The sequence below is a fragment of the Neovison vison genome, chromosome 12 (genome assembly GCF_020171115.1).
Source record: "Neovison vison isolate M4711 chromosome 12, ASM_NN_V1, whole genome shotgun sequence".
Lineage (NCBI taxonomy): Eukaryota > Metazoa > Chordata > Mammalia > Carnivora > Mustelidae > Neogale > Neogale vison.
Window position 1 is genome coordinate 128750079 of NC_058102.1, and position 25246 is coordinate 128775324.

Consider the following 25246-nt stretch of genomic DNA (forward strand, 5'->3'; position numbering starts at 1 on the left):
CACATGTTTATGTTTATAGTCCTGGTTTGTAGTAGTGTCAAGAGCCGCAGCAAGAGGAGGGGGAGGAGAGAGGAGAGAGGAGAGGGAGGAGTAAATGCAGCCACCCCCACTTGTTGTTAAAGCAAATTTACTGCGTTATTGCAAGCCCGGTACGGGGGGCTGGGAAGTGAGTTGAGAGGAAGGGTAGAGTTGGGTAGTGTGTTGGTGGTGGAAGGGGGGGGTGGGGTTAGGAGATCCGGGATGGAGCTACTCTCTCCAGCGGCCCGGGAAAAGCAGCTCGGTCAACAGGGGAGCATGCTGGCGCGATCGAAAACAAAAAGGTTCCTCCTGTTCGCTGCGTTCACGTGGGGGGCTCTGCTCGCCGGGCTCCAGGGCCCTGACCTCTGACCCCGGCTCCTCTCCGCGCTCTCCCGGTGCCGCGCGGCCACTTTTTACCCAGGATCCCTCGCGCGGGCCGCGCTCGTGCCGAGCTCGAGTCCTTCCTAATCCTCCATTCCCCGATTTCCATCCCCTCCCCCCCGTCTCCCCCCCCCCTCGTCTCCCACCTACCCCTGCCGCCAGCCCCGGGGGAGGATTCTCCGGCTGGGAACCCCCGCCCTACCCCCACCCCGAGAGCCCCGGCCGCTCGGCCGCATTTGAGGCCGCGTGGGGCGGGGAGTGCAGAGCCGGCCTCCCCTGCCGGGCTGGGCCTGCGGGGGAGGGGAGGGAAGGGGAAGATGGGGAGGAGACCGGAGGGGAGGGGGGCCGGGTGGCCCGGCCCCGCTGCCCTGCTGAGGCCTGGACCTGTTGACTGCTATTGGTCCGCCTGTCCCGCGCCCTCTCCCTGCCCGCCGCAGCCCGGTCCTTCCGCGGAAACATGGGGAGGAAATAAGGATGGCTGTTTTCTCCGCCTCCCTCTAACTTTATTATTTTTTTTTGGGGGGGGGGGTTTGAGAAAGCAAAGTAATCTCATCCGCTGCCCTATCCTTTCTCATAAAGTACCGTCATGCGCGGGCCCACCGCCCTCCCGGCCCCCGCTATTTAAAACCTCCACTCTTCCCCTGGACGGCTACTCAGCTCGGAGCCCGAGGGCCCTGGACGCCCCCGCTGGCCCCCCCCACCCCTCCCGCCTGGTTCGGCTTCGTCCCCAGCGAATTGTGTTGGTTTTCTTCCCTAGAAGCTCCCTCGTCCACGTTCCACTCTTTTTCCGTCCCAGGAGGCGTAAGATAAAACCTCTGATTTGCTGCGTGCTGCCGGACACAGTCTCTGCCCTCTCGTCAAAACGCATTTGATGGAGAGTTTAAAAATAACAATATTTAAAGGAGGAAATAAAAAGAGAAGGGAGAGTTCTTTTGCCAGTTTGGACGACATAAATACGTTAAAATTGAACAAAAATACGAAATGCATTTAGAGTTAAAGGGTTTTATTGAATTTGCTGTATTTCCTTTTAGATTTTGGATTTCCTGAGGAATATTTTCCGGAGGGAAATAGCATATTAAAGTTCAGGTGTAAGTGAGACATTTCGACCACTTCTGGAAATAAAGGAGGAAATTTTAAATATATATCATCGAAATAGCGGGAAGGCGGCCGCAGCCTAAGCTGGAGTCGCCGAAGGAAGCGCCGCGGTGTCGTAGTGTGGAGGAGGTGGAGGAGGAGGAGGGCCAGCCTGGGAAGGGGAAGGAGGCGCGCGGAGGCGGCGGGGCGCTGGGTGGCGGGGCGGGCGCCGGGCCGGGCTGCGGGCTGCGCCGCTCGGGAAGAAGGCTGCGGCAGGCCAGGCGAGCGCGAAAACGCGGGCGGGGAGGGCCGCGGTGGGCGGGGGCCGGGCGCGCCGCCGGCGCCGCCGGGGAAGCGGGAGCCGGGCTCCTCTCGCCCGGCCGCCCCCATTGTTCGGCCCTTTCGCTGCAGTTCGCTGTTCTCCGAGCGCGTCCTTCGCGAGGGAGGGGTCCCGCGGCCCAATTCGACCCCTACCCCCACCTCCCCGAACTCCAACGCTCGGGCCGGGTCGAGTCGGCGCCGCAAGTTTTATTATCAGACTCGGCCACCGAGGGGTTTCCAACTCGAGACCCTGTAGAAAGGAGGCTTTACAATGTGCCGCTAAATTGGAGGAAGCTGGGCGAGCCTGCAACTCACACATTAAAAGAAGAGGGAAAGCAGCACAGATCTGTTTATAAAGTGATAACTAGATAGAGACAAATGTGGGCAATTTTTTTTTTTTCTGGATCCGGAAAGTTAGAGCAGATTTTATCATTTTAAATATCTTTAACGTATGGATACGAAAGTGAATGTCGGGGTTCAAAGGAGTTCGGAAAAGCATGTTTCGCTGTCTCTATTTGTTATTATTCAGCTCTTTGTTGTGTACAAAGTAAAATTTAAAAGCAGGGGCTGAGCTACCCTTAACAAAAACAGGCTTCATTTCTTAACCTGAGATGCGTTTTCAAAATAACAGTGAAATTCAAAAGGGAAAAACGTGTCATTTGCTTTTAAACCACGTTTTGGAAACAATTGCAACCCACCTATGAAACTCTGTTTTCCTTTGTGAGACATGTGGAAAAAATATTTCTGGCAAACTTCACAGTTCTAAAAAATGAAGATTTCCAACAAGTGCTCGCGAGTCTTGAAGACAAGACCAAAGTCATCGTGCTTGAAAAGTCAGGAAGAAATAATTTCAATCCTTTGGCCCAAACCTTACTAGGGCAAGAGGGTAATTTTAACTCAGATTTATAATAGACTTTACGGAAATTCCTTCTAAAATACCCATTACTGGTCTGTGTATGATGCAGCACTGTTTCCCAAGGTGGATTTTTAAAAACCAATTAGAATTGATCTCTAATGGAATATTATATTTACACGTCATCATGAAAACATCATTTGACAAGAGTTTTGAATTACAAGAAAGAAGTTAACAGATGATGTTCATAAATAGCATCTGTTTGAAAAGAACCCTTAAGAGTCAGTTAAAGGTAGTGGTGATTGTGATTTTGCATTTGAAATGCTATAGAGGTGTTTTTTGCTTTTGAACACTTTCATTTTGCGCATCTTCTTCCTAAAACTTGCATTTCCTCATGGAAATCATTCAGTTATTTGGAGGTATAAGGAGAAATTGCTATATAAGATATCGTTTGAAGTATGACCATGGAAAGGTTTGAACAGAGAAAATGAGGTATTCTCAATCTGTTCATTCCTTCCACACTCATCCTCCCATAGTCCCCCTCCCTAACTACTTGGATTCAATTTACATTTTTTATTTATAAGTCTTTGAATATTTAGAATAGCTTTAGAAGTTTATCCGCTATGTAGTTGATTGTAGAAGGTGAATCTTTTTACATATTTTAGTATTTCAGACATTTTTTGGTTTCATTGAAAATTTAAAAAATGTGTTACAAGTCATGATATACTTGTGAGAAAAACAACAAATGGGTGGAAAAAAGGGCATGAATGGGGGTGGGGATGGAGAGGGATAAGTAGCATTCCTGGTCAGTCTTCCTAATACCTTTCTTTAATATTATGTCATTATATTTTCCACTTGTGCCTATACCAAAGATCACTGCTTTTTTTTAATTGGAGTAAAGGGCTGCCATATAAAAATTGCCTACATTCTGGCTCTTAAGCGCCACAGTAAAGTAAGACTGACAAAAAGTGATCGGAGGCTTGTGTGTTTGATTTGCCAAGAATGTTAAGCTTCATAGGATTCACCCTATGGGGCCATGTTGGACCTTGGCACTGTTACTGTACAATTTTGAGAGATAAATATACATATTATAGATTTTTAAAAATCTAAGATATGATAGGCAAACAGTTTATTGATTGAAGGAATAAAAAAATGAATTTGTCAACCTCATTCTTTCTGGGACACAATGCAGTTAATTAACATATTCTTGGGCTTGTTTCTGGATTTGCTAAGCAGTGGCTCCATTCAGAGAGGAAAACATTTAAATCTTAAAAAGTTATCTTCTTTGGTGCAAATAGTATTTAGCAACTCAGTTTAATTTCTTCTTCTCTTTTTAAGTCCAAGATCTGTTTCATTTCTTTCAAGGTCTCTTCCTTTGCAAAAACTGATTTTCCTCTTTTCTATGTCCAGAATCTTTTCACCTACATAACCTTATTGTCTTCTATAAACAGACACCTAAAAAGGTCACTTTAATCACACTTTAATTGTAACAGAAATGCATATCTTCAGTGTCAGTAAAAAAATGGGAACGACCTCACACTTCTTACATTATATTGATGGTTCTCTGAAAAGTCAGACACTCAGCACCCTTAAGTATTGTTGGATCATGGGAAAAAATAGTCCAACTCTGAAATGTTATTGAGGTTTATGCAATGTGTAGGAAATCTAAAGGTATCTTTTAGATATTATTTTTCTATTGGTAATTACATGGTGTTTTACTCAAAAATGTAAATACAACCAATATGTATCAATTTTATAGCAGAAGGAGTAGCTCCTAAGCCAAACACAAGATTAACCAAGCCAAACCTTTTAAAGTAAATATTAGGCCTTGATTCTTAAAACTATTTTAAAATTTAGATCATGTACAATTTAAATTTCAGAATTACCTACCTAAATTTTCCAATTTTTAAGTGTATCTCACAATAATATTGTGATTGGTTCTAGGTGAGAGTCTGTTTTTTAAGAAAATGATGACTTTTACATGAAAAGGTGGTTAACATTTGAGGACTACTTAAATATAGACAATTCTAAACTACCCAGTAAATAAAAAACTCTTCACCAATATTAATTTCAATTATTGAAAATCTTAAAGATTTTTTAAAGAGACCAATTTATCTGAAAATTTCTATTATTCATTACTTAAATATTTTAGTTTGGTTGAACATACAAAATAAAGTCTTGCTTTGGAGAATAAGACTCAGATTGCAATGAGCTTTTAAGCACAAGAATCATAGATTAAATGAATATTGTGGGCCTACTACGTGCAAGAGACTTGCTAGGTGGTATGGTGAATTAAAAAAAAGTCACCTGGTAAGATCAACATGCTTCATTAAATGGAATTTCCCCAAAGCCATTATCAGAATATCAATTGAAAACATAATTGAAATGAATACTTTTTAATGAAATTTCTAATAGTACTCCATAATATAGGTGCTGTGTATGTGTTTATATCTAGTATAAAGACACAACATCCACTTACTGTGAGATTAATAAAACTAGTTTCAGAAGTACTTCAATATTTTTATCATACTAGCATAAATACACACATGGCTGATAATAAACTTTTCATGTAAAATGCAGGAAACTTTGGGTACCAACTGAGAAAATGAAAATTTTATTCAGGGATTCCTTTATGGAAAAGAGGATATATCTGAAAGTTTGTACAGATCATAAGATACTGTCTTTTTTACATTCTCCAAATTATTTATTTAGAAACAAGATTATAGTTTCTGGTGAGGTTTAGTAGATGAATGAAATCTAATAATTGCTTTTTGTTATAAAATTTCGGTGTCAATTGCTTTCTGTTTTTAAAACTTTAGTATCAGAGCCAATACAGAATTTTAAACACTTTGTAGAGGTCAAGAATCTGAGTTAAGGAAAATGCATTTAGTCTTAACATTATGAAAATATACGTCAATTTCTATACCTCATTATAGAAATATACCTCAACAATGGATATAATAGACTAAATACAATGTGCACAAACAGAAGGGAAATAAAACTTAATTTTAAAAGTGGGATAAATCCAAGCAATACCAACCTATGAACCAAATTTAGTTTTAAATATTTCTTTCATAGTATCTACTTATAAAAATGATTATTGAAAAGGAAATCCAAAAATTTGGTTCCTAGGTTGAGGGATAAAGAAAATTATAAGAAGATATATTACCCATAAAGAAAAAAAATACAGTTTCCCATTATAGTAGGGTTAGAGGTTACATCATAAAATACTTTACTTGAGTTTTTTGTGGTTTGCCTCAGATGATTAGTTCAGAGAAATAGATGAGCCAGTACTGAAATAGCTGCTGTTATGTGAAAATACTGAGAACAGGCTTTTGTTTTGTTCTACAGGTACTAGATACTAGATATGTGTGTGTGTGTGTGTGTGTGTGTGTGTGTGTATATATATATATATATATATATATTTGTTTTTTAAAAGGTATTTTGAATATTGAGGGATCAGATTTAAAGGGTAGCATTATTTTAAGACTGAAATTGTCCTTTTCTATGAAGTATTCTATAAATCCCATGGACCTTTTTTCCCCTATTACCATGTATTTTTAAAAACTTACTTGTACTTTAACAATTATGGCAATTTATAAGTTTTATCCATTCTACGATATGAGAATTAGCATATTCAATAATCATATACATGTCTATGTATGTGTGTTTCTCTACAGAGATATATCTATAGATAGCTAGCTATGTGTGAATGGGTATATATCTCACACAAAGGACAAATATAACTTGCTCACTGCTGTATTTCCTGTATCTAAAACAGTCCCTGCTTCACAGTAAATGTTCAATAAATATTTACTACATGGATAAATAATTAACTGTATATCTGAACTCTTTTATAATGTCTGTTATTCTCCTTTTCACTTAATATTTTATAGAAATATTTAAAATATTATACTTTTGATATACAAGAAAAGTTCTGTGTCTGGTAGGTGAGTTGAAATTAGAGGGGCCTATTTACACCCATTATATTTTTTCTTATAATTTTCATAACTCAACATTTAACATGTTAAATATCACTTTTAAATAATTTGACATATTTTGTCAACATTTATATGTACATCTTTAATAAAGTTTCATGCTGTTTTTTATATATAGGCCTGTTCTTATGAAATAGTGTATGTTCTCTATTTTTCTAAATTTTCAAAATTTCTTATGATGTTTTATTTTGAAGAGTGTTTACCTATATTTCTTTTATTGTTACACCATAGGATAAAGTACCTATCCTTCTCTACATATAAATTAATTCTTTTATAAGAATTAGGCTCCAATGCATTAAAAATAAAATGAATATATCTTTGAATAATTTAGTGCATTAAGGTTTGACCGCAGTGTTTGGGAAGGAAAGTTTCACATTGATTTTAACTCAAAATTACTCTTCATTGGAAGTCTGAGCCTGAGCAGGAATTGGATGTTGAACTGGTATCCCTTGTAAAAGGGTAAAGATAAAATACACAGTTAAGACACACAATTCAATACAGTTTTGTTTGAAGGTGGTTTTAATTTTACAAATATCAATGGCATTTAAGAACATAATTATTAGATGTTCAGAAATTTATTAATTGCTGCCATACCCCCAAAAGAATTTGCATGTATAAGTATGTAATCTTCTTGTTATGTTCTCCCAATGACCTAACAGCTAAAAGAGAATTTTCAATTTTGTATGTATCTTTAGTGTACATTTTCCCTTACACTTTTAGATTTCCGTTACTGTAGCTATTTCACTTAGCTTTTAGAATGTTTGAATATATTTGTAACATATGCTTGCATTGTGTAATATCTATTATAATTCTTAAATAGATTTCTAGCAATTAATTTGAAATGGAAAAAACAGCCATGCTACCATTTTTTTTTTCCTTTATGAGAACATTTGGAATCCTTTTAAAGATTAAAACAGTCACCTTTTGGTGACTGACTGGGAGAACTTGTGTCCGTCTTCCTTTAGCACTAAGTAACTCCATTTTCCAGATCTTTACATTATATTGCTAATTCCTGATAAACAACCATTTTTGTACCCGCAAATTATTAACCTAAGCCATTAATTCACCTTGTAAGTATGCCTGTCACTTAAACAATGTATATTCCTATTTCATGCTAAACTTTCATAATTAGACACCTTTTACCTAAAATCAGACTAAGATTTTACAGCTCAAAACTGCGTAGTATCTGGCTAATTAATCTATTCAGACAGGTCTAATTCATTTTCTGTCTGTGAGGAGTGAGCTCCCATCTTTCTGCCTCTGAAATCACCTTAAAAAAAATGTGACATTAAAATTTTCAAGAGTAAATTTGGAGTACAGACCCGGATCAGAAAAATCCTCAATCAAACCTGGACTCTCCTATCTTGTGTTATCATTTGTTGACTGACTAGAACTGGGGTTCCTTTATTCTTTGGTATCATATTACTGCATTTTCCAGATCACCACATTATATTGCTAATTCTTGATTAACAACCATTTGTACTCCTACACAGTAACCTGAAGGTATCGTTGGTGTTCCTTCTTTTAAGTATTACCCTAACCCAGGCTTTTGACCTTCACTCTGTGATGCACTTTCAATTGTCTTGGGGGCCAATGTGGTCTGTAAATGGGCTGCGGATCTGGTGGCACTTCCACTGCATGAACTTTGGGTAGAGTCCAGGATGTGAATTTAATGGGTGGAGAAGCTTCGGCAGGACTGTGAAGTTAGTGCGGCCAACTGCAGGAAGCCATGCTTCACTGCACCCTTCTTGGAAACTGGCATACTTGCCCTACTCTTGCTATCCACCGGCCAGCTCTTGAGGATAAGGTCCGCAGGTAGGTTCTCAATGCAGGCAGATGCTCCAGGGGAGTCAGTACCCTCCAGCTACTCTGACAAAAACCCCTCCCTCCCGGTCTCCAGCAACCTCCTCCCCTCCCTCTCTCTGAGGCCGGTTCAAGACGTGCACGCACAACCCGCGCGACCGGCGCTGCAGCAGGCTGCCCCAACGTCCCCGCCCCCGCGTGCGCGCCCCCGCGGACTCTCGTAGGCTTGTTCCGGCCTCAGCGCGCCGCCGGCTTCACTCACCCGCACCCGCTAGCACACCTCGGCGGTAGCGAGCGGCGCGGGGGAGGGGAAAGGGCCGGGAGGTAGGCCGGGGCTGCGGGCCGGACGCGGCGGCGCGCACGCAGGCCTTGCTTCTCCCGGGCCTTCTCCCTCACGCCGGCCGCAAGGCGGGCGCGCACGCTGAGTGACGCTCGGAGGAGGAAGCGCAGCCCCCTTCCCCTCCCTGGCTGCCCCTGGCCCAGCGGGAGCCCCCCCAGTGCGCCTGTGCGGAGGCCTACTTGATTATGTGTGCCCTCTTCGGGCTCCAGCGTTAGCGGCCGGGTGGAGGTGGGGAGGAAAGAAGACGAGGAGGAGGAGGAGGCGGAGGAGGCGGTGGAGGGGAGGTGGGGGGAGTCAGCAAGGACATGGCTCCTGACTCCTGTGCGGAACGTGAGTGACTGAGCGGCAAAGCCCGAGTGAGCGAGCGGCCGAGCGGCGGGCGGGGGCCGGGGACGTAGGGAAGGGAGCGGGGGTGCGGGTGGCTCTGCGGGGGGATAGCACTAATTGGCTTGCATGTGTTTTTTAATGGTCCCCCCAACTCCCTCTTAGATGGTCTCTAGCGACCGGCCCGTGTCACTGGAGGACGAGGTCTCCCATAGTATGAAGGAGATGATTGGAGGCTGTTGCGTTTGCTCAGACGAGAGAGGCTGGGCCGAGAACCCGCTGGTTTATTGCGACGGGCACGGCTGCAGCGTCGCGGTGCATCAAGGTAAACACCCAACCGCCCGCCGGGCCGAACCCGGCCTTCTCCCAACCGTCACCGCTTCCCCCACCTTGGCAGCAACTGCCAGTTCCCCTGCCGCCCCTCCCCCCGCCCCGCCCCGCCCCCGCCCCCGCCCCGTTCCGCGGCCCGGGATTGACTCGGAGGGTCCGCGGCGGGGCGGAGGGGGTGTGGGCTGTGCTTGTGGGAGAAAGTGCGTGTGGCCTGGACTGTCATGTGATTCTGCGCTCACTCTCTCAAGTGTCATTTGGCCGCCGCCTGCCCCTGGAGCCGGGGCTGGAGACTTGAGGGCGGTGGTTGGCAGGGGGAAGCGTGGAGGGGGGTGCTGCGGGTCCGCTGCCTGCGCTCCGGGGGCGGCGGGGGGTGGGTGTGCGCCCCTTGGTGGAGTCGCGGTGGCGGTGGGTTTGGGTTTGGAATCGGAAGCCCCTCCCCCTTCTCTGGCTGCTCCCGTCTGCCGCAGTGTGTCTGGAGACTTCCTGTGGCATGGAGTCAGGCTCGGGAATGCCACTCGCTGCGCCGGGGCGGGTCGCGGAGGCAAGGGGGTTGCCTGGGCGCTTTAGATTAGGGAGGGGAGGCGCCGCTGCTGCACCCCAAGCTTTCTGGCGGAGACCCTGCTGCTGCGGACTGGGAGCTTCGTGCGGAGAAGACGGTGGCCTTCCGCTGCCGCGGTCGTGCTGCTGCAGGAGTGGCTTGGCTCAGCTGCCCTGGGCTGGTGGATGAGGCTGTTGAGGCTGCATCTGGCCACTTCCTCAGCTTAAGTGACTGAAGAGAAGAGGAGGTAGTGGTGCGGCCAGTGACTTGGGGAGCTTCTTAGCTTATTTCTGGGTGTTTCCATTCGGTGAGTTTTTTGGACATTACAAAAAAGCCGAGGACACTAGTAAGAGAGTTTTCTGTCCATTAAAGTTTCGGACTTTATCTATTACATGTGGTAAGGAAACAACCTACATAATTTTTGGGTGTCTCTTCTATTCGTTCTGTTACTCACCAACCCGCCCTGCTTCCCATTTCTGAATTTGGCATTGAGTGATGCAAATATTTAATAGTTTTTTGGAAAGGATACTATTGAATGAGAGAAAGCCTAAACATAAGGGGCTTAAAGTGCATTCTTTAAAGAATGAAATCTCAGAATAGGTAAGGGAGATTTAAGAGATAGTGAATTAAATACCAGAGTGCAGTTATCCTCCTTTGTATTTAGACAAACATCAAAGTTGCACACCTTCTTTTAAGGAGTTGCACACCTTCTTTTAAGGAGTGAAAACGATGTTGATACTGATTTTTAAGGTTTTAGAGCTGATATATTAGCGTTTCCATCACAGTGTTCATTGGTGTTTGTGGAGGTATTTCTTAGGAATTGGATTCTGAATTATCAAGTTGGAATAGGTAATGTCATGTCCTACTATAGATAACATTCCTTTAAGCTTCAAGTTTTTTTGACTAGAAGTAGTACTTCTGGGTTAATAGAAAAGTTTTTGGACATTGATGCAGTGTTTCTTGCCTGTTAGGACGTTTTTACACTGACATGTTTACAAATTTTAAGAGGAATTACAAGTTTAGCTTTTGGAGTTTGAAAAATTTGTGCTGATTTTGTATTCTTTTAGTGCTTTCCAGTATTTAAAATATTGCAAGCTTTCTCTGAGGAAGCTCATCCAAAAACAGCAGTTGGTTATTAGTGTTCTAGGTTTTTGGGAAAATTGCAACTTTGAGTTAGTTAAATATCAAGTTTTTTAAACTAGAATGAAATTTAGATCTACTAAAATCACTTTTTGGAATATTCACATTGTATTTCTAGGAATTTAGTTTAGAAATAAACTTTTTAAAATAATGGTTTTATTGAAATGTGATCACATACCATACAATTCATCCACTAAAAGTGCACAGTCCACTGGTTTTAGTACACTCACAGAGTTTTATATCTAGTTACCACACAATTGTAGAACATTTTTTTTTTCTTTTTCTCTTTATTTTCTTTTAAGAGGAAGGTGAGAGGGTTACAGAGGGGGAGAGAGAATTCTAAGCAGATTCCATGCCCAGCACTCAGCAGGTGGCCGGACTCATTCTCACAATTCCGAAATCATGACCTGAGTCTAAATCAAGAGTCGAACTCTTTTTTTTTTTTTTTTTAAGATTTTATTTATTTTTATTTATTTGTCAGGGAGAGAGAGGGAGAGAGAGCAAGTGAGCACAGGCAGACAGAGTGGCAGGCAGAGGCAGAGGGAGAAGCAGGCTCCCCGCCAGCACAGAGCCCGATGTGGGACTCGATCCCAAGATGCCAGGATCATGACCCGAGCCAAAGGCAGCCGCTTAACCAACTAAGCCAGCCAGGCGTCCCAAGAGTCGAACTCTTAATTCACTGAACCATTCAGGCACCCCAATTTTATTTTATTTTTTAAAATTTTTGTTTCAGGGGTACAGGTCTGTGATTCATAAGTCTTAACACAATTCGCAGCACTCACTCCAACATATACCCTTCCCATATCTGTCAGCCAACCACCCCATCCCTTCCACCCCCGGCACCCCCGTTTTAGAACATTTTCATAACCTAACAAGAAACCTTGGACCCATTAACAGTTACTCTCCATTTCTTCTCAATTCTCCCAATTCTAGGCAACCAGTGTACATTTCCATCTATTGAGTTGCTTATTCTGGACAATTTATACAAATGGAAGCATGTCATGTTTAACAATACATTTCATTTTCTTTTCTGCAATATTTGGTGCTTATTTTGACAGGTGATTTGGAAATATTTTCATTAGACATCTCTAAAATGCTTGCTCTTTAAATTGCAGGATATAGGAATGAATGAATTCTGAGTTATTCTTTGTAAAAAATCTTTGTGTTAAATTTTACTTAATATTCTCATCATAAAATATTAAGTATAATTTGTAATGGTTATGCTTATCTAAAATAACAAAAGGCTGGTCTTTTAATGTTTCTATTAAAATGTCATACAGGAGGGCCTGGGTAGCTCAGTCGGTTAAACATCTGCCTTTGGTTCAGGTCATGATCTCAGGGTCCTGGGATTGAGCCCCATGTTGGGCTCCATGCTCAGTGGGGAACCTGTTTAGCCCTCTTCCCACTACTTGTGCTGTCTCTTTTAATCTGTCTCTCAAATATATAAATAAAATCTTTTTTTTTTTTTAAGATTTTTTTTTTTTATTTATTTATTTGACAGAGAGAGATCACAAGTAGGCAGAGAGGCAGGCAGAGAGAGAGGAAGGGAAGCAGGCTCCCTGCTGAGCAGAGAGCCTGACGCGGGACTCGATCCCAGGACCCTGAGATCATGACCTGAGCTGAAGGCAGCGGCTTAACCCACTGAGCCACCCAGGCGCCCATAAATAAAATCTTAAACTCCAAAATGTCATGCAATTTTTATTAGGTGATAACATATGTGGTAAATAAAAATATGTTTTCATTCTTTGAAAAATGGGCATTTTTATGTGAGTAGTCTGAGAGGTAATTATTTTAGAGGGCTTTGAAAGAGTATTTTCCATAATATAAAAAATGTTAATATGTTTTAAAATCTTTTATTTCCCAATAGCTTGCTATGGCATTGTTCAAGTACCCACTGGACCATGGTTTTGCAGGAAATGTGAATCTCAGGAGAGAGCAGCCAGAGTGGTAAGAACTGTTTATCAGAAACATTAAAATTCTTAAATGAGTAGCTTAGGATGCCACACACTTCCGTTTCAGTTTGAAGGGTTTTCGGTCTTTTGTTCAAATATTGAATTTGGGCCAAATATTGACTTAACAGTTTTAAACCAGTTTTATAAACTGTGAAAAACAAATTGAACCACATAAGTATATGTTGGGGGATACTTTGAATGGATAAAACATAAAATCATATTTGGGCTTTAGCTCTGTCTACTGTTGAAGGGTTAAATTGGCGATAGAACATAAGGAAGTTAAGGTGATAATTCTGCTAGGTTCTGTTTAATAAAAAAACACAAGAGTTTAACCACTGTATTCTTTTTCTGTATCTGCATGTGTATAGTTTAAACTTTGAATGCTCAGTGTTTTCAGACATTCAGTCTTTTTGGCAAAGCAACATAAAAATTTTCCTTTTTTACTTGGTTGGATATCTTCTTTCTGAACACTTGTAAACTAATTGTAGTCATGAGCGTGGTATGTTTATTCTTTCTGGCTCAAAGCGTTTTTTTTTTCAGTTGACGTTTTGGAAATATCAGGGAGAAATAGATTTCATCTTCATTAATCATATAAAAGTATTGCCATTTGCAATATGGTAGTTCCTTCTTTTTGGTATTGACTAGAGGATTTGACAGAGGTAGAAAACAAACATTTCAACTTCCATTTACATGGTAGCATGGAAGCTTTTGTTTTTGCCTAGGCAGTTTTTGATCAGAAATAGTGGCTGAGTAGCCTGTCTAGGATTGTGAGACTCAGAGCCATATTCTTTTTTTTTTTTTTTTAAAGATTTTATTTATTTATTTGACAGAGAGAGATTACAAGTGGGCAGAGAGGCAGGCAGAGAGAGAGAGAGGAGGAAGCAGGCTCCCTGCTGAGCAGAGAGCCCGATGCGGGTCTCGATCCCAGGACCCTGGGATCATGACCTGAGCCGAAGGCAGCGGCTTAACCCACTGAGCCACCCAGGCACTGGAGCCGTATTCTTTTTTTAAAAAAGATTTTACTTACTTATTTGAGAGAGAGAAGGGGAGGTGGGTCAGAAGGAGAAACAGACTCCCCACTGAGCAGGGAGCCCAGTGTGGGACTTGATCCTGGAACTAGAGGATCCTAACTTGAACTGAAGGCAGTTGCTTGACTAACTGAGCCACTCAGGCGTCTCAGAGCAGTATTCTGTTCATATGTTTCATTTGTGTGTGAGAATGCACTGTAGCAGAATTACAGCTGTACTAGCTTTACGATAATGGGAAATAGTAAGAAGAGGATGAACTCATAAATCTCAGGACTTGATGTATACATAGGTCTTCTTTTTGTTTTTTTCCTCTTTGTAGCATGTTATGGTTTTGGAGTTGGGTCACCAAGCCAAAGAAGTTATTCTTTAATTCATTAGTAAACACTAATTGTAAGGTGAGGCTGTTCCAAGGGATGGCACAGGAGATTCAAGCAAAGCCAGAGAAAGATGAGAAAATAAGAAGGTGGATATGAAGAGGTCAGATAAAGAGGTCTGTGAATGGAGAATGGTAGGATGCCAGTATTATTCGCCATAAATGCCTCTTGTTGCCTGTTTTTAATTCCTTTATTTTTCCTGAGGATATGGTCAAGATATCAAGGTGAATTGAGGTAGTTACCTTACAAATACTGAAGAATACATTTTATTTTGGCTTTATTTCTTAGGATGTGGGGGCCATTTGAGGTTTTAAAGAAGAGAACTTTAATTTCCTATAGTGTAGTTATAAAAGAGAAGGTCCTTTGTGAGAAACAAAAACTGATTTTAAGCCCAAATAAGCAGAAAAAGGGCATTTTATGTTTTTTATTTTTTTATTTTAAAAAGATTTTATTTATTGGGGCGCCTGGGTGGCTCAGTGGGTTAAAGCCTCACCTTCGGCTCAGGTCATGATCCCAGGGTCCTGGGATCGAGCCCCGCTTTGGGCTCTCTGCTTGGCAGGGAGTCTGCTTCCTCCTCTCTGCCTGCCTCTCTGCCTACTTGTGATCTCTATCTGTCAAATAAATAAATAAAATCTTAAAAAAAAAATTTTATTTATTTATTTATTTATTTAGAGAGAGAATGAGAGAGAGAGAGAGCATGGGCGGGGAGGGTCAGCAGACTCCCCACTGAGCTGGGAGCCCAATGCAGGACTCGATCCTGGGACTCCAGGGTCATGACCTGAGCGAAAGGCAGTAGCTTAAGTAACTGAGCCACCTAGGAGCCTAGGAAGAGAATCTTTGAAGCAGACTGCCCACTGAGCGAGAAGCCAGCTGGGGGCTCTGTCCCTCAACCCATGACATCATGAACTGAGCTGAAACCAAGAGCTAGACGCTTAACTGAACCACGCAGGTGCCCCAAATTAGTCTTTTTTTTTTTTAAATTTTTTAAGTAAATCCTTCCCTTTTGGTAATTATTACTTTGTTTTTTTTTAAAAGTAATTTCTATGCCAGGGTGGGGGTTGAGCTCATGACCCAGAGATGAGGAGTCAGTTGCTCTACTGACTGAGTCAGCCAGGTACCCCAAGAATTGAATTAGTCTTAATCTTATTTCTGCTTTTGTGTGTCTGCTTTATTCTTTTCCTTTCTGCAGGTTTTCTCTGCTATAGGCTGTTTACTGTCAGATTCTATGTTAAATGTTCTGTGAAAATTATCTGGTTTAATCATCTTATCAAACCTTGAGGTATTTTGTTGTTCTCATTTTATGGATAAAGACATCTTGGTTTTTTTTTTTAAAGATTTATTTATTTATTTTGACAGAGAGAGATCATAAGTAGGCAGAGAGGCAGGCAGAGGGAGAGAGAGGAGGAAGCAGGCTCCCTGCTGAGCAGAGAGCCCGATGCGGGACTCGATCCCAGGACCCTGAGATCATGACCCCAGCCGAAGGCAGCGGCCTAACCCACTGAGCCACCCAGACATCTTGGTTTTAAGAGAAATGCATATCTAGTTGGAGGCTGGGCTGTGATTAAGCTCTCAGCCCTCACGTTCTGTATTGCCTCCTATGATGAAAGTGGCTATATTTCAGCTCATAATATTTTCTGTTTCCAGTTTCAAGAGACTAAATCTCATGCTGAGTCTCATGTTCCTTGGGGTAAAAAAAAAAACAAAAAACCAAAACTGGGTTGACTTGGATAAGGTGCCTAGCGCTGGACCAGCTAGTCATGGCTAGATGATAGGGTTGCTTAGACACAGAGAGATGTCTTTGGGTTTGGGATAGCTCACTTCTCAGAGAAGGGATTTAAGAGCTGATAGTACCTTGGCAGAATAATAAAGTTCTAATTTCAGACAATTAGTTTGGAGTATATAGAATGGATTTGAAGGGGGAGATTAAAAACTGAAAGACTTAGGATGATATTACACTAAAAATGTGAGTAGAAGGAAGGGAGGGAGCGTTTTGAAGGGTGAAATGACAGAAATGGATATTGGTTAAAGGAAGGGAATAATCAGAGATGGTTTTTAGTATCAAGGTTTATCACTGGAATGATGATACCATTAATAGTCATAGAGTAATGGTAATAGAGAAAGGACAGCAAGTCTGATGAATGAGGGAAGTTCTGTTTTGGGCATGTTGGTTTTTGTGCTCGCTTCAGCAGCACATATGCTAAAATTGGGCCTGTTGGTTTTGATGATGCTAGGGTTTTTCATTGGAAATTTAGAATTAAAGTAATGGAGTCAAGTTAGGAAGACTGGGAACCAAATGACATTATTTTTTTGTTGTTAGAGAAAAGAAAAATGAAGCCAGCTATGGTAAATATCCACACTTGGGGAGAGTAAGAGAACAAGTTACCAAGCATGGAAAATAAACTGTCAGGAGAGGAGAGCCTACAGTAGTAAGAGTTGGTTTCTCAGGAAGGAATAGTTGATAGTGACATTGCTATAAGGATACTGAAGAACTGAGAAAAGTTTCTGAGACCGCAGTTATAGTTTCTTTGGGCAGAACTCTGCATTATAGGTACTGAACAGAGTAGAGATTGTAGGATTAGACTGCATATTGAACAAGTGAGGAAAGAGGAGAGTAAAAGTTAGAGATTGAATTTTTTTTTTAAATTTTATTTATTTATTTGACAGACAGAGATCCTAAGCAGGCAGAGAGGCAGAAGCAGGCTCCCTGCAGAGCAGAGAGCCCAGGGCCTGATCCCAGGACCCTGAGATCATGACCGGAGCTGAAGGCAGAGGCCTAACCCACTGAGCCACCCAGGTGCTCCGAATTTTGTTGGTTTTTAGGGGAGACTCTTTGTAGGTTGGCACTCATTGTTCAGAAAAAGTACCTGATGGGGCACCAGGATGGCTTTTTCGGTTGTGTCTGCATTAGACTGTGGTCATGATCCCAGGGTCCTGGGATCAAGCTGTGCATCAGGTTCCCTGCTGGAGCAGGATGCCTGCTTCTCCTCTTCTCTCTGCTGCTCCCCCTCCTTGTGCTCTTCTGCTTTGTCAAATAAATAAATAAATCCTAAAAAAAAAAAAAGTAACAGCAGTAAGATTGCTTTATTTACCTCAAGTGAACATGTATTTTTGCTGAAGTTTTTTTTTTTTTAAAGATTATATTTATTTATTTATTTTTTAAGATTTTATTTATTTATTTGACAGAGAGTGATCACAAGTAGGCAGAGAGGCAGGCAGAGAGAGAGAGAGGGAAGCAGGCTCCCCGCTGAGCAGAGAGCCCGACGCGGGGCTCGATCCCAGGACCCTGAGATCATGACCCGAGCCGAAGGCAGCGGCTTAACCCACTGAGCCACCCAGGCGCCCCATAAGATTTTATTTATTTATTTGACAGAGAGAGATCACAAGTAGGCAGAGAGGCAGGCAGAGAGAGAGAGAGAGGAAAGCAGGCTCTCCACTCAGCGGAGAGCCCGATGCGGGACTTGATCCCAGAACCCTGGGATCATGACCTGAGCCAAAGGCAGCGGCTTAACCCACTGAGCCACCCAGGCGCCCCGCTGAAGGTTTTTTTTAAAAGGACTTTATTTAAGAGGGAGAGTGTGCACAAGCAGGGAGAGAGGCAGAGGGAGAGAGAGAAGCAGACTCCCTGCTGAGCAGGGAGCCTGCTGTGGGACTTTGTCCCAGGACCCGGGGATCATGACCCGAACCAAAGGCAGATGCTTAACCATCTGAGCCACCCAGGCGCCCCGGTTTTTAATTTATCTTAACATTGTTTAGTAACCACACTCGGGTGGTTAGAGGTTAAACCTCTGATGACTATTTTGTATTTAATGGGTATTTGTTCTTAATTATCTTGGGCTGAAGAGACTTACTGGAAATGTTTATATAACATTTATACATTTATACATACATTTATAACATTTATATATATATATATATATATTTTAAAAGATTTTATTTATTTAACAGAGAGAGATCACAAGTAGGCAGAGAGGCAGGCAGAGAGAGAGGGGAGGAAGCAGGCTCCCTGCTGAGCAGAGAGCCCAATGCGGGACTCGATCGCAGACCCTGAGATCATGACCCGAGCTGAAGGCAGCAGCTTAACCCACTGAGCCACCCAGGCGCCCCAACATTTATATATTTTTAATGGGATAAAGAGGATATGTTAGATTTTAAATATTCTACTTTGAAAACATTGTGAAAGTGGATTGTGCAAAAAAATAAAATGGCCAAAAGTCCATTAAGAATTTGCATTATCGGGGGCGCCTGGGTGGCTCAGTGGGTTAAGCCGCTGCCTTCGGCTCGGGTCATGATCTCAGGGTCCTGGGATCGAGTCCCATATCGGGCTCTCTGCTCAGCAGGGAGCCTGCTTCTCTCTCTCTCTCTTTGCCTGCCTCTCCATCTACTTGTGATTTCTCTCTGTCAAATAAATAAATAAAATCTTTAAAAAAAAAAAAAAGAATTTGCATTATCGGGACGCCTGGGTGGCTTAAGTGTGTTAAGTGGGTTAAGCCTCCGCCTTCGGCTCAGGTCATGATCTCAGGGTCCTGGGTTCGAGCCCCACATGGGGCTCTCAGTGGAGAGTCTGCTTCCCTTCCTCTCTCTCTGCCTGCCTCTCTTCCTACTGGTGATCTCTCTGTCAAATAAATAAATAAAATCTTAAAAAAAATAATTTGCATTATTTAGGTTTTGCTACTCTAGCTCTAGATGAAAAGACTGTTTCTACAGAAGGTGAGATGTAACTTTTTCCTACTGTTCTGCCTCTTATTATAGTTCTTCCTGGCTTCTTAACATTGTTGGGGAAGAACTGCTGGTGGAATATAAATCAAGATTTTAGGGATTGACCTAGGGTTGCACACTTTTTTTTTGTTTTTTGTTTTTTTTTAATAGGATACATTTTACTGATTGTAGTTTTTTTTTTTTCTTTTTAAGATTTTTATTTATTTATTTGACAGAGATCACAAGTAGGCAGAGAGGCAGGCAGAGAGAGAGAGGAGGAAGCAGGCTCCCCGCTGAGCAGAGAGCCCGACGCGGGACTCGCTCCCAGGACTCTGAGATCATGACCTGAGCCGAAGGCAGCGGCCCAACCCACTGAGCCACCCAGGCGCCCTGCACATTTTTTTTTTAAAGATTTTATTTATTTATTTGACAGAGAGAGCGACCACAAGCAAGGGGGAGTGGCAGGCAGAGGGAGAGGGAGAAGCAGGCTCCCCACCAATGAAGGAGCCCAACGTGGGGCTTGATCCCAGAACCTCCTGGGATCATGACCTGAACTGAAGGCAGATGCTTAACTGACTGAGCCACCCACGCTCCTCCACATTTTATTTTTTAACTTCTGCTTAATGAAAATACATAATGCAAAAAAGTCACTATAAATGTGTAAAACCATCTGAACTATATACTTAACTGTATTGTGTATTTATATTTAATTTTATTAAGTAAAATTATGTTAATATGTATGTCATAAATAAGTATGACTGTAGGAAATAAAATAAATATTCCCTATCCAGAATGAACTAAGGTGGATTTTTCATATTTGCCCCAAATCTTGCCTTTTAAAAATAATAAATAAAAAAATGAAGTTGAAATACTTTTTGTACTCTCCCCAGTCTGAGTTACCTTTTTGGTATCTGTAGGGACCATTTCTTTTTTTTTCTTTTTTAAAAATTTATTTATTTATTTGACAGAGAGAAAGAGAGAGAGAGAATGAGAGAGGGAACACAAGCAGGAGGAGTGGGAGAGGGAGAAGCAGGCTTTCCTATGGAGCACGGAGCCGGATGTGGGGCTCCATCCCAGGATTCTGCAATCATGACCCGAGCTGAAGGCAGATGCTTAATGCCTGAGCCACCCAGGCATCCCTGTTGGGACCATTTCTCTCTTTTTTCTTTTCAGTTTCATTGGGATATAATTGATCTATAACATTGTATAGGTATAATATAGGTATTTAAGGTATACAGTGTAATGATTTGATTATATATATGTATGTGTATATGTATATTGCAAAATGATTACTAAAAGATTAGTTAACATCCATTCACATGTAGTTACAAACTTCTTTTTTTCTTTTTTAAGATTTTATTTCAGAGAATGAGCGAGAGCGAGAGAGAGCAGGAACAGGGCTGGGTTGTTTGCATGCATGGGGAGGAGGGAGAGAGGGAGAGGGAGAAGCAGGCTACCCCCTGAGCAGGGATCCCAATGCGGGGCTTGATCTCAGGACTGTGGGATCATGACCTGTGCCAAAGGCAGATGCTTAACTAACTGAGCCACCCAAGCGCCCCTGTAGTTTTCTTTTCTTTTGATTAGAACTTTATTTATTTTTTTTTTTTTAAATTTTTTTTTTTTTTTTTTTTTTTGAGAGAGAGAGACAGTGAGAGAGAGAATGAGCGAGGAGAAGGTCAGAGAGCGAAGCAGACTCCCCATGGAGCCGGGAGCCGGATGTGGGACTCGATCCCGGGACTCCAGGATCACGCCCTGAGCCGGAGGCAGTCGTCCAACCAACTGCGCCACCCAGGCGTCCCTTGATTAGAACTTTAAAGATTTATTCTTAGGGCATCTGGTTGGCTCAGTTGATAGAGTATAGGACTCTTACAGGGTTTTGAGTTTAATCCCCATGTTAGGTATAAAGCTTACTTAAAAACACATGTACACAGAACTTTAAAAAGATTTACTCTTAATAGCTTTCATATACACAATACAGTATTATTAATTATAGTCACCATGCTATATATTCCATTCCCAGAGCTTAGTGTATAAGTGGAAGTTTTTTTTACCTTTTGATAGACCACCTCATGCCCTTTCCCCACCCACCATCCCCTGCCTTTCGCATCCGTCACTCTATTATCTATTTCTGTGACACTGGTTCTTTGAGATTCCGTATCTAAGTGAGGTCATATAGTACAGATGGCCCCCTGACTTAGGATTTTTTTTTTTAAGATTTTATTTATTTATTTGACAGAGAGAGATCACAAGTAGGCAGAGAGGCAGGCAGAGAGAGAGGAGGAAGCAGGCTCCCTGCTGAGCAGAGAGCCCGACGCAGGACTCGATCCCAGGGCCCTGAGATCATGACCCGAGCCAAAGGCAGCGGCTTAACCCACTGAGCCACCCAGGCGCCCCAGGATTTTTTGACTTTACAGTGGTGTGAAAGCAGTATGTATTCAGTAGAATGCATATTTCAAACCCTCTATTTTGATCTTTTCCCAGACTCGTGATATGCAGTATATTTGTGATGCTGGGCCACAGCAGCTAGCCAGTTAGCTGCCAGTTATTATTAACATGAATAAAATTTTGTTCAACTCAGTTTTTTACCTTGCTGCTTTATGGGTCATTTCCTTTTTTAAAATTTTTACACAGTTCTAGGGTCCCCTCCAGTGTTTATCTAGTAAGTAGTAAGCAAGCTATGTTTGTCTTTTTGTGTCTAAGAATATTATTATTTTGCTCTCTTCTATGCTAGTTTGAGTTCTAGAGTCATTGTTGTTTTTCTGTAAGTAAAGATTTTATTCTAGTTTGTCTTCTGGTATCTAATTGTGATAAATAGAGAATCTGTTGACATAGTGCTTATCCTGCTTCAGAGTTGATTGGCTTTTTCATTCTGTGGACTCAGTTTTTTTTTCTTTTTTTTTTTTCATCTTGGAAAATTTTCTTCTCTTCAAGTGTCACCGCATTTAATTTTTTTCTGGAATTATTACCTAGGTATGTGCTTGGGATTCTTGTTATTTTCTTCATATCTTATATTATTTTTTAAATTAAAGATTTTATTTATTTGAGAGGGAGAGTGAATGAGAGAGACTTCATGCACACGCAAGAGCAGGGAGAGGGAGAAGCAGACTCCTGCTGAGCAGGGAACCTGACTTAAGGCTCCATCCTCGGATGCTGTGATCATGACTTGAGCTGAATGCAGATACTTAATGGACTAAGCTACTCAGGGGCCCCTCTTTGTGTCTTTTAATTTCTCTTTCATATTTTCTCTTTAATTTCTTTTTTGTATTTTCTCTCTCTCATTTTTATCTCTCCATTATGGATAATCTCTTTAGCTCTGTCTTGAGATTCATGCTTATTGTTAACCCAGTCAGTGAATTTCTTTTCTGAGTGAATCATATCTACAATATGTATTGTATTTTTCATTTTGCCTTTTTTTATTTTAAAGATTTTATTTATTTGACAGAGAGAGACACAAGCAGAGGGAGTGGGAGAGCGAGAAGCAGCTTCCCGCCAAGCACAGAGCCCCATGCGGGGTTCAATACCAGGACCCAGGGATCATGACCCAAGCTGAAGGCAGATGCTTAATGACTGAGCCACCCAGGCGCCCTGCCTTTTTTTCCATAATATTTTGCTATTGTTGCCTTATGGATGATATTCCTTTATTATTTGAACATTTAAAACGTAATTTATTTTGGGGACACCTGGTTGGGTCACTTGGTGGAGCATGCAGTTCTTAACCAACTGAGCCTCCCCAGCCCTTGGAGCATGCAGTTCTTGATCTCACAGTCATGAGTTCAAGTTCTACATTGGTCGTAGAGCTTACTAAAAACAACTTACTTTATTTTTAAATTTTGTTTGTTTATTTACTATTTTTAAGATTTTATTTATTTGACAGAGATCACAAGTAGGCAGAGAGGCAGGCACAGAAAGGGTAGGAGGAAGCAGGCTCCCTGCTGAGCAGAGAGCCTGATGCGGGGCTGAATCCCAGGACCCTGGGATCATGACCTGAGCTGAAGGCAGAGGCTTAACCACTGAGTCACCCAGGCACCCCTAAAAATAACTAATTTTAATACTAATCAGATTTTATTATTCTTTCATTTGTTAAGTATGGTGGTATAGGGATCTTTATATACTTTGTAATTTTTGGTTGTGAACTAATTCTCAGGAGTTGCTGTCTTCTGTGGATTTCTTTTCTGCTAGGAACACAGTAAAGATGTAACTGTGGGGAGTTTATGCATTGCTGTCTTTGAAGAACCATGTTTGGCCCCTGACAAAGACGAGATTATAGTAGCTTCTGCAAATCAGGAATTTACAGATTTATGAATTCCTCTCATTTAAAAGGAATTCAGAAGGCTTTTTAAAGCCTTTTTTGACAAGTCTGTGATACCATTAGGGATCAGGCTTTATTTGCACTCCTACTGTGCCAACCTTAGCATATGGTTTTCATTTTCAGGGGTGACCTATAGTCAGAGCATGGCAGCTAGAACTGTAGTCATTGTGACCTGCAGAAAGAAGTTCCAGGTAGAAGGGGGGGGATGGTAAAGTTAAAAAGTGGTTTTCTTCCCGGCTGACTTCTTTTCTTGTTTCCCTGAAGTCCCAGTCAATACATTTTGCTTAATTTTATTGGCTTTTAGTTGTTAGACTTCAAAATATGGGTCAGTTGAAGAACTGAATAAAATGGGCATTTTGTTAGGACGGAAGAACGGTAGAATGGTTTTGGGGCTGGTAACCAGACTCTGTCAGAGTTTGCCTACTGGGGTTCACTGCTCCAGAGTAATTTTTAAGTTTGTTTCTTGACTGGAATCTGGTACCCTTTAGATAATGGATTTTTGGGTACCACACACTCTCAGCATCAACTGAGTTTCTGGTTTTTCTAGAGTGATCCCTCTACTGACGTTCAGAACCAGCATCTCACTTCAGTGCACCTTCTCTAGTCTTACCAGTCTAGGCCCTGTTTTTCTTTCTTTTTTTTTTTTTTTTTAAGATTTTACTTATTTGACAGAGATCACAAGTAGGCAGAGAGGCAGGCAGAGAGAGAGAGAGAGAGAGAGGAGGAAGCAGGCTCCCTGCTGAGCAGAGAGCCTGATGTGGGGCTCGATCCCATGACCTGGGATCATGACCTGGGATCATGACCTGAGCCGAAGGCAGAGGCTTTAATCCAGGCGCCCGCTAGGCCATGTTTTTCTATGATAGATTCATTCCCCTTTGGTTGTTTACTAGGCCTTTAGCAGTTCTTGTCCTTGTGCAGGGAACCCAGTTAGAACTTCTTTTGTGTGTGTGTGTCTAGGGTCTGTGCTAGTGTCATAGTCAATTCCAGTCTCTGAGGTATATTATAGGTCAGGTATCTTCATTTAGTGCCTTGGCTTCAACTAATGCTCATTTTTTAAGCTTTTCTTTTCTTTCTTTCTTTTTTTTTAAAACATTTTATTTATTCATTTGACAGAGATCACAAGTAGGCAGAGAGGCAGGCAGAGAGAGGAGGAAGCAGGCTCCCCGCTGAGCAGAGAGCCCGATGCAGAGCTCGATCCCAGGACCCTGAGATCATGACCTGAGCCGAAGGGAAGGCAGAGGCTTTAACCCACTGAGCCACCCAGGAACCTCTAGCTTTTCTTTTTTATTTCTGGTACTGGAGATTAATCTTTATCTACATAATTAAAAATTGTTTTCAGATTTATTTATCTTTGATTTCTGAGTGCAAGAAGACAATTGCAGTTTTAAAATTTCATATATAATTAAAAGCTTGTATACTTTATTTATTTTTTTAATTTTCTTTTTAAAGATTTTATTTATTTATTTAATAGGGAGAGATCACAAACAGGCAGAGAGGCAGGGAAGCAGGCTCCCTGCCGAGCAGAGAGCCCGATGCGGGGCTTGATCCCAGGACTCTGGGATCATGACCTGAGCTGAAGGCAGAGGCTTTAACCCACTGAGCCACCCAGGCACTCCAAGCTTGTATACTTTAAATAAAAATGCCTTCAGGTCGCCTGGGTGGCTCAGTGGGTTAAGCATCTGCCTTCAGCTCAGGTCATGATCCCAGGGTCTTGGGATAGAGCCCCGAATCAAATTCCCTGCTCAGCAGGGAGAAGCCTGCTTCTCCC

The 25246-nt window shown here is 42.0% G+C and overlaps 1 protein-coding gene across 7 annotated transcripts in view; it reads left to right on the forward strand.

Moving 5' to 3' along the window:
• Positions 1-8860: 8860 nt before the first annotated feature.
• MLLT10 (MLLT10 histone lysine methyltransferase DOT1L cofactor) overlaps positions 8861-25246 on the forward strand; it is a 242504-nt gene continuing 226118 nt past the window's right edge. For 5 of the 7 annotated variants that reach the window (XM_044228868.1, XM_044228871.1, XM_044228872.1 and 2 more), the window contains exons 1-3: positions 8861-9144; positions 9278-9437; positions 12988-13067. In XM_044228868.1, the coding sequence (XP_044084803.1) occupies positions 9278-9437; positions 12988-13067 (240 nt within the window). In that variant the 5' untranslated portion in view covers positions 8861-9144. The remainder of the gene's footprint in view (positions 9145-9277; positions 9438-12987; positions 13068-25246) is intronic. The other 2 variants (XM_044228870.1, XM_044228876.1) reach the window with 2 other exon arrangements.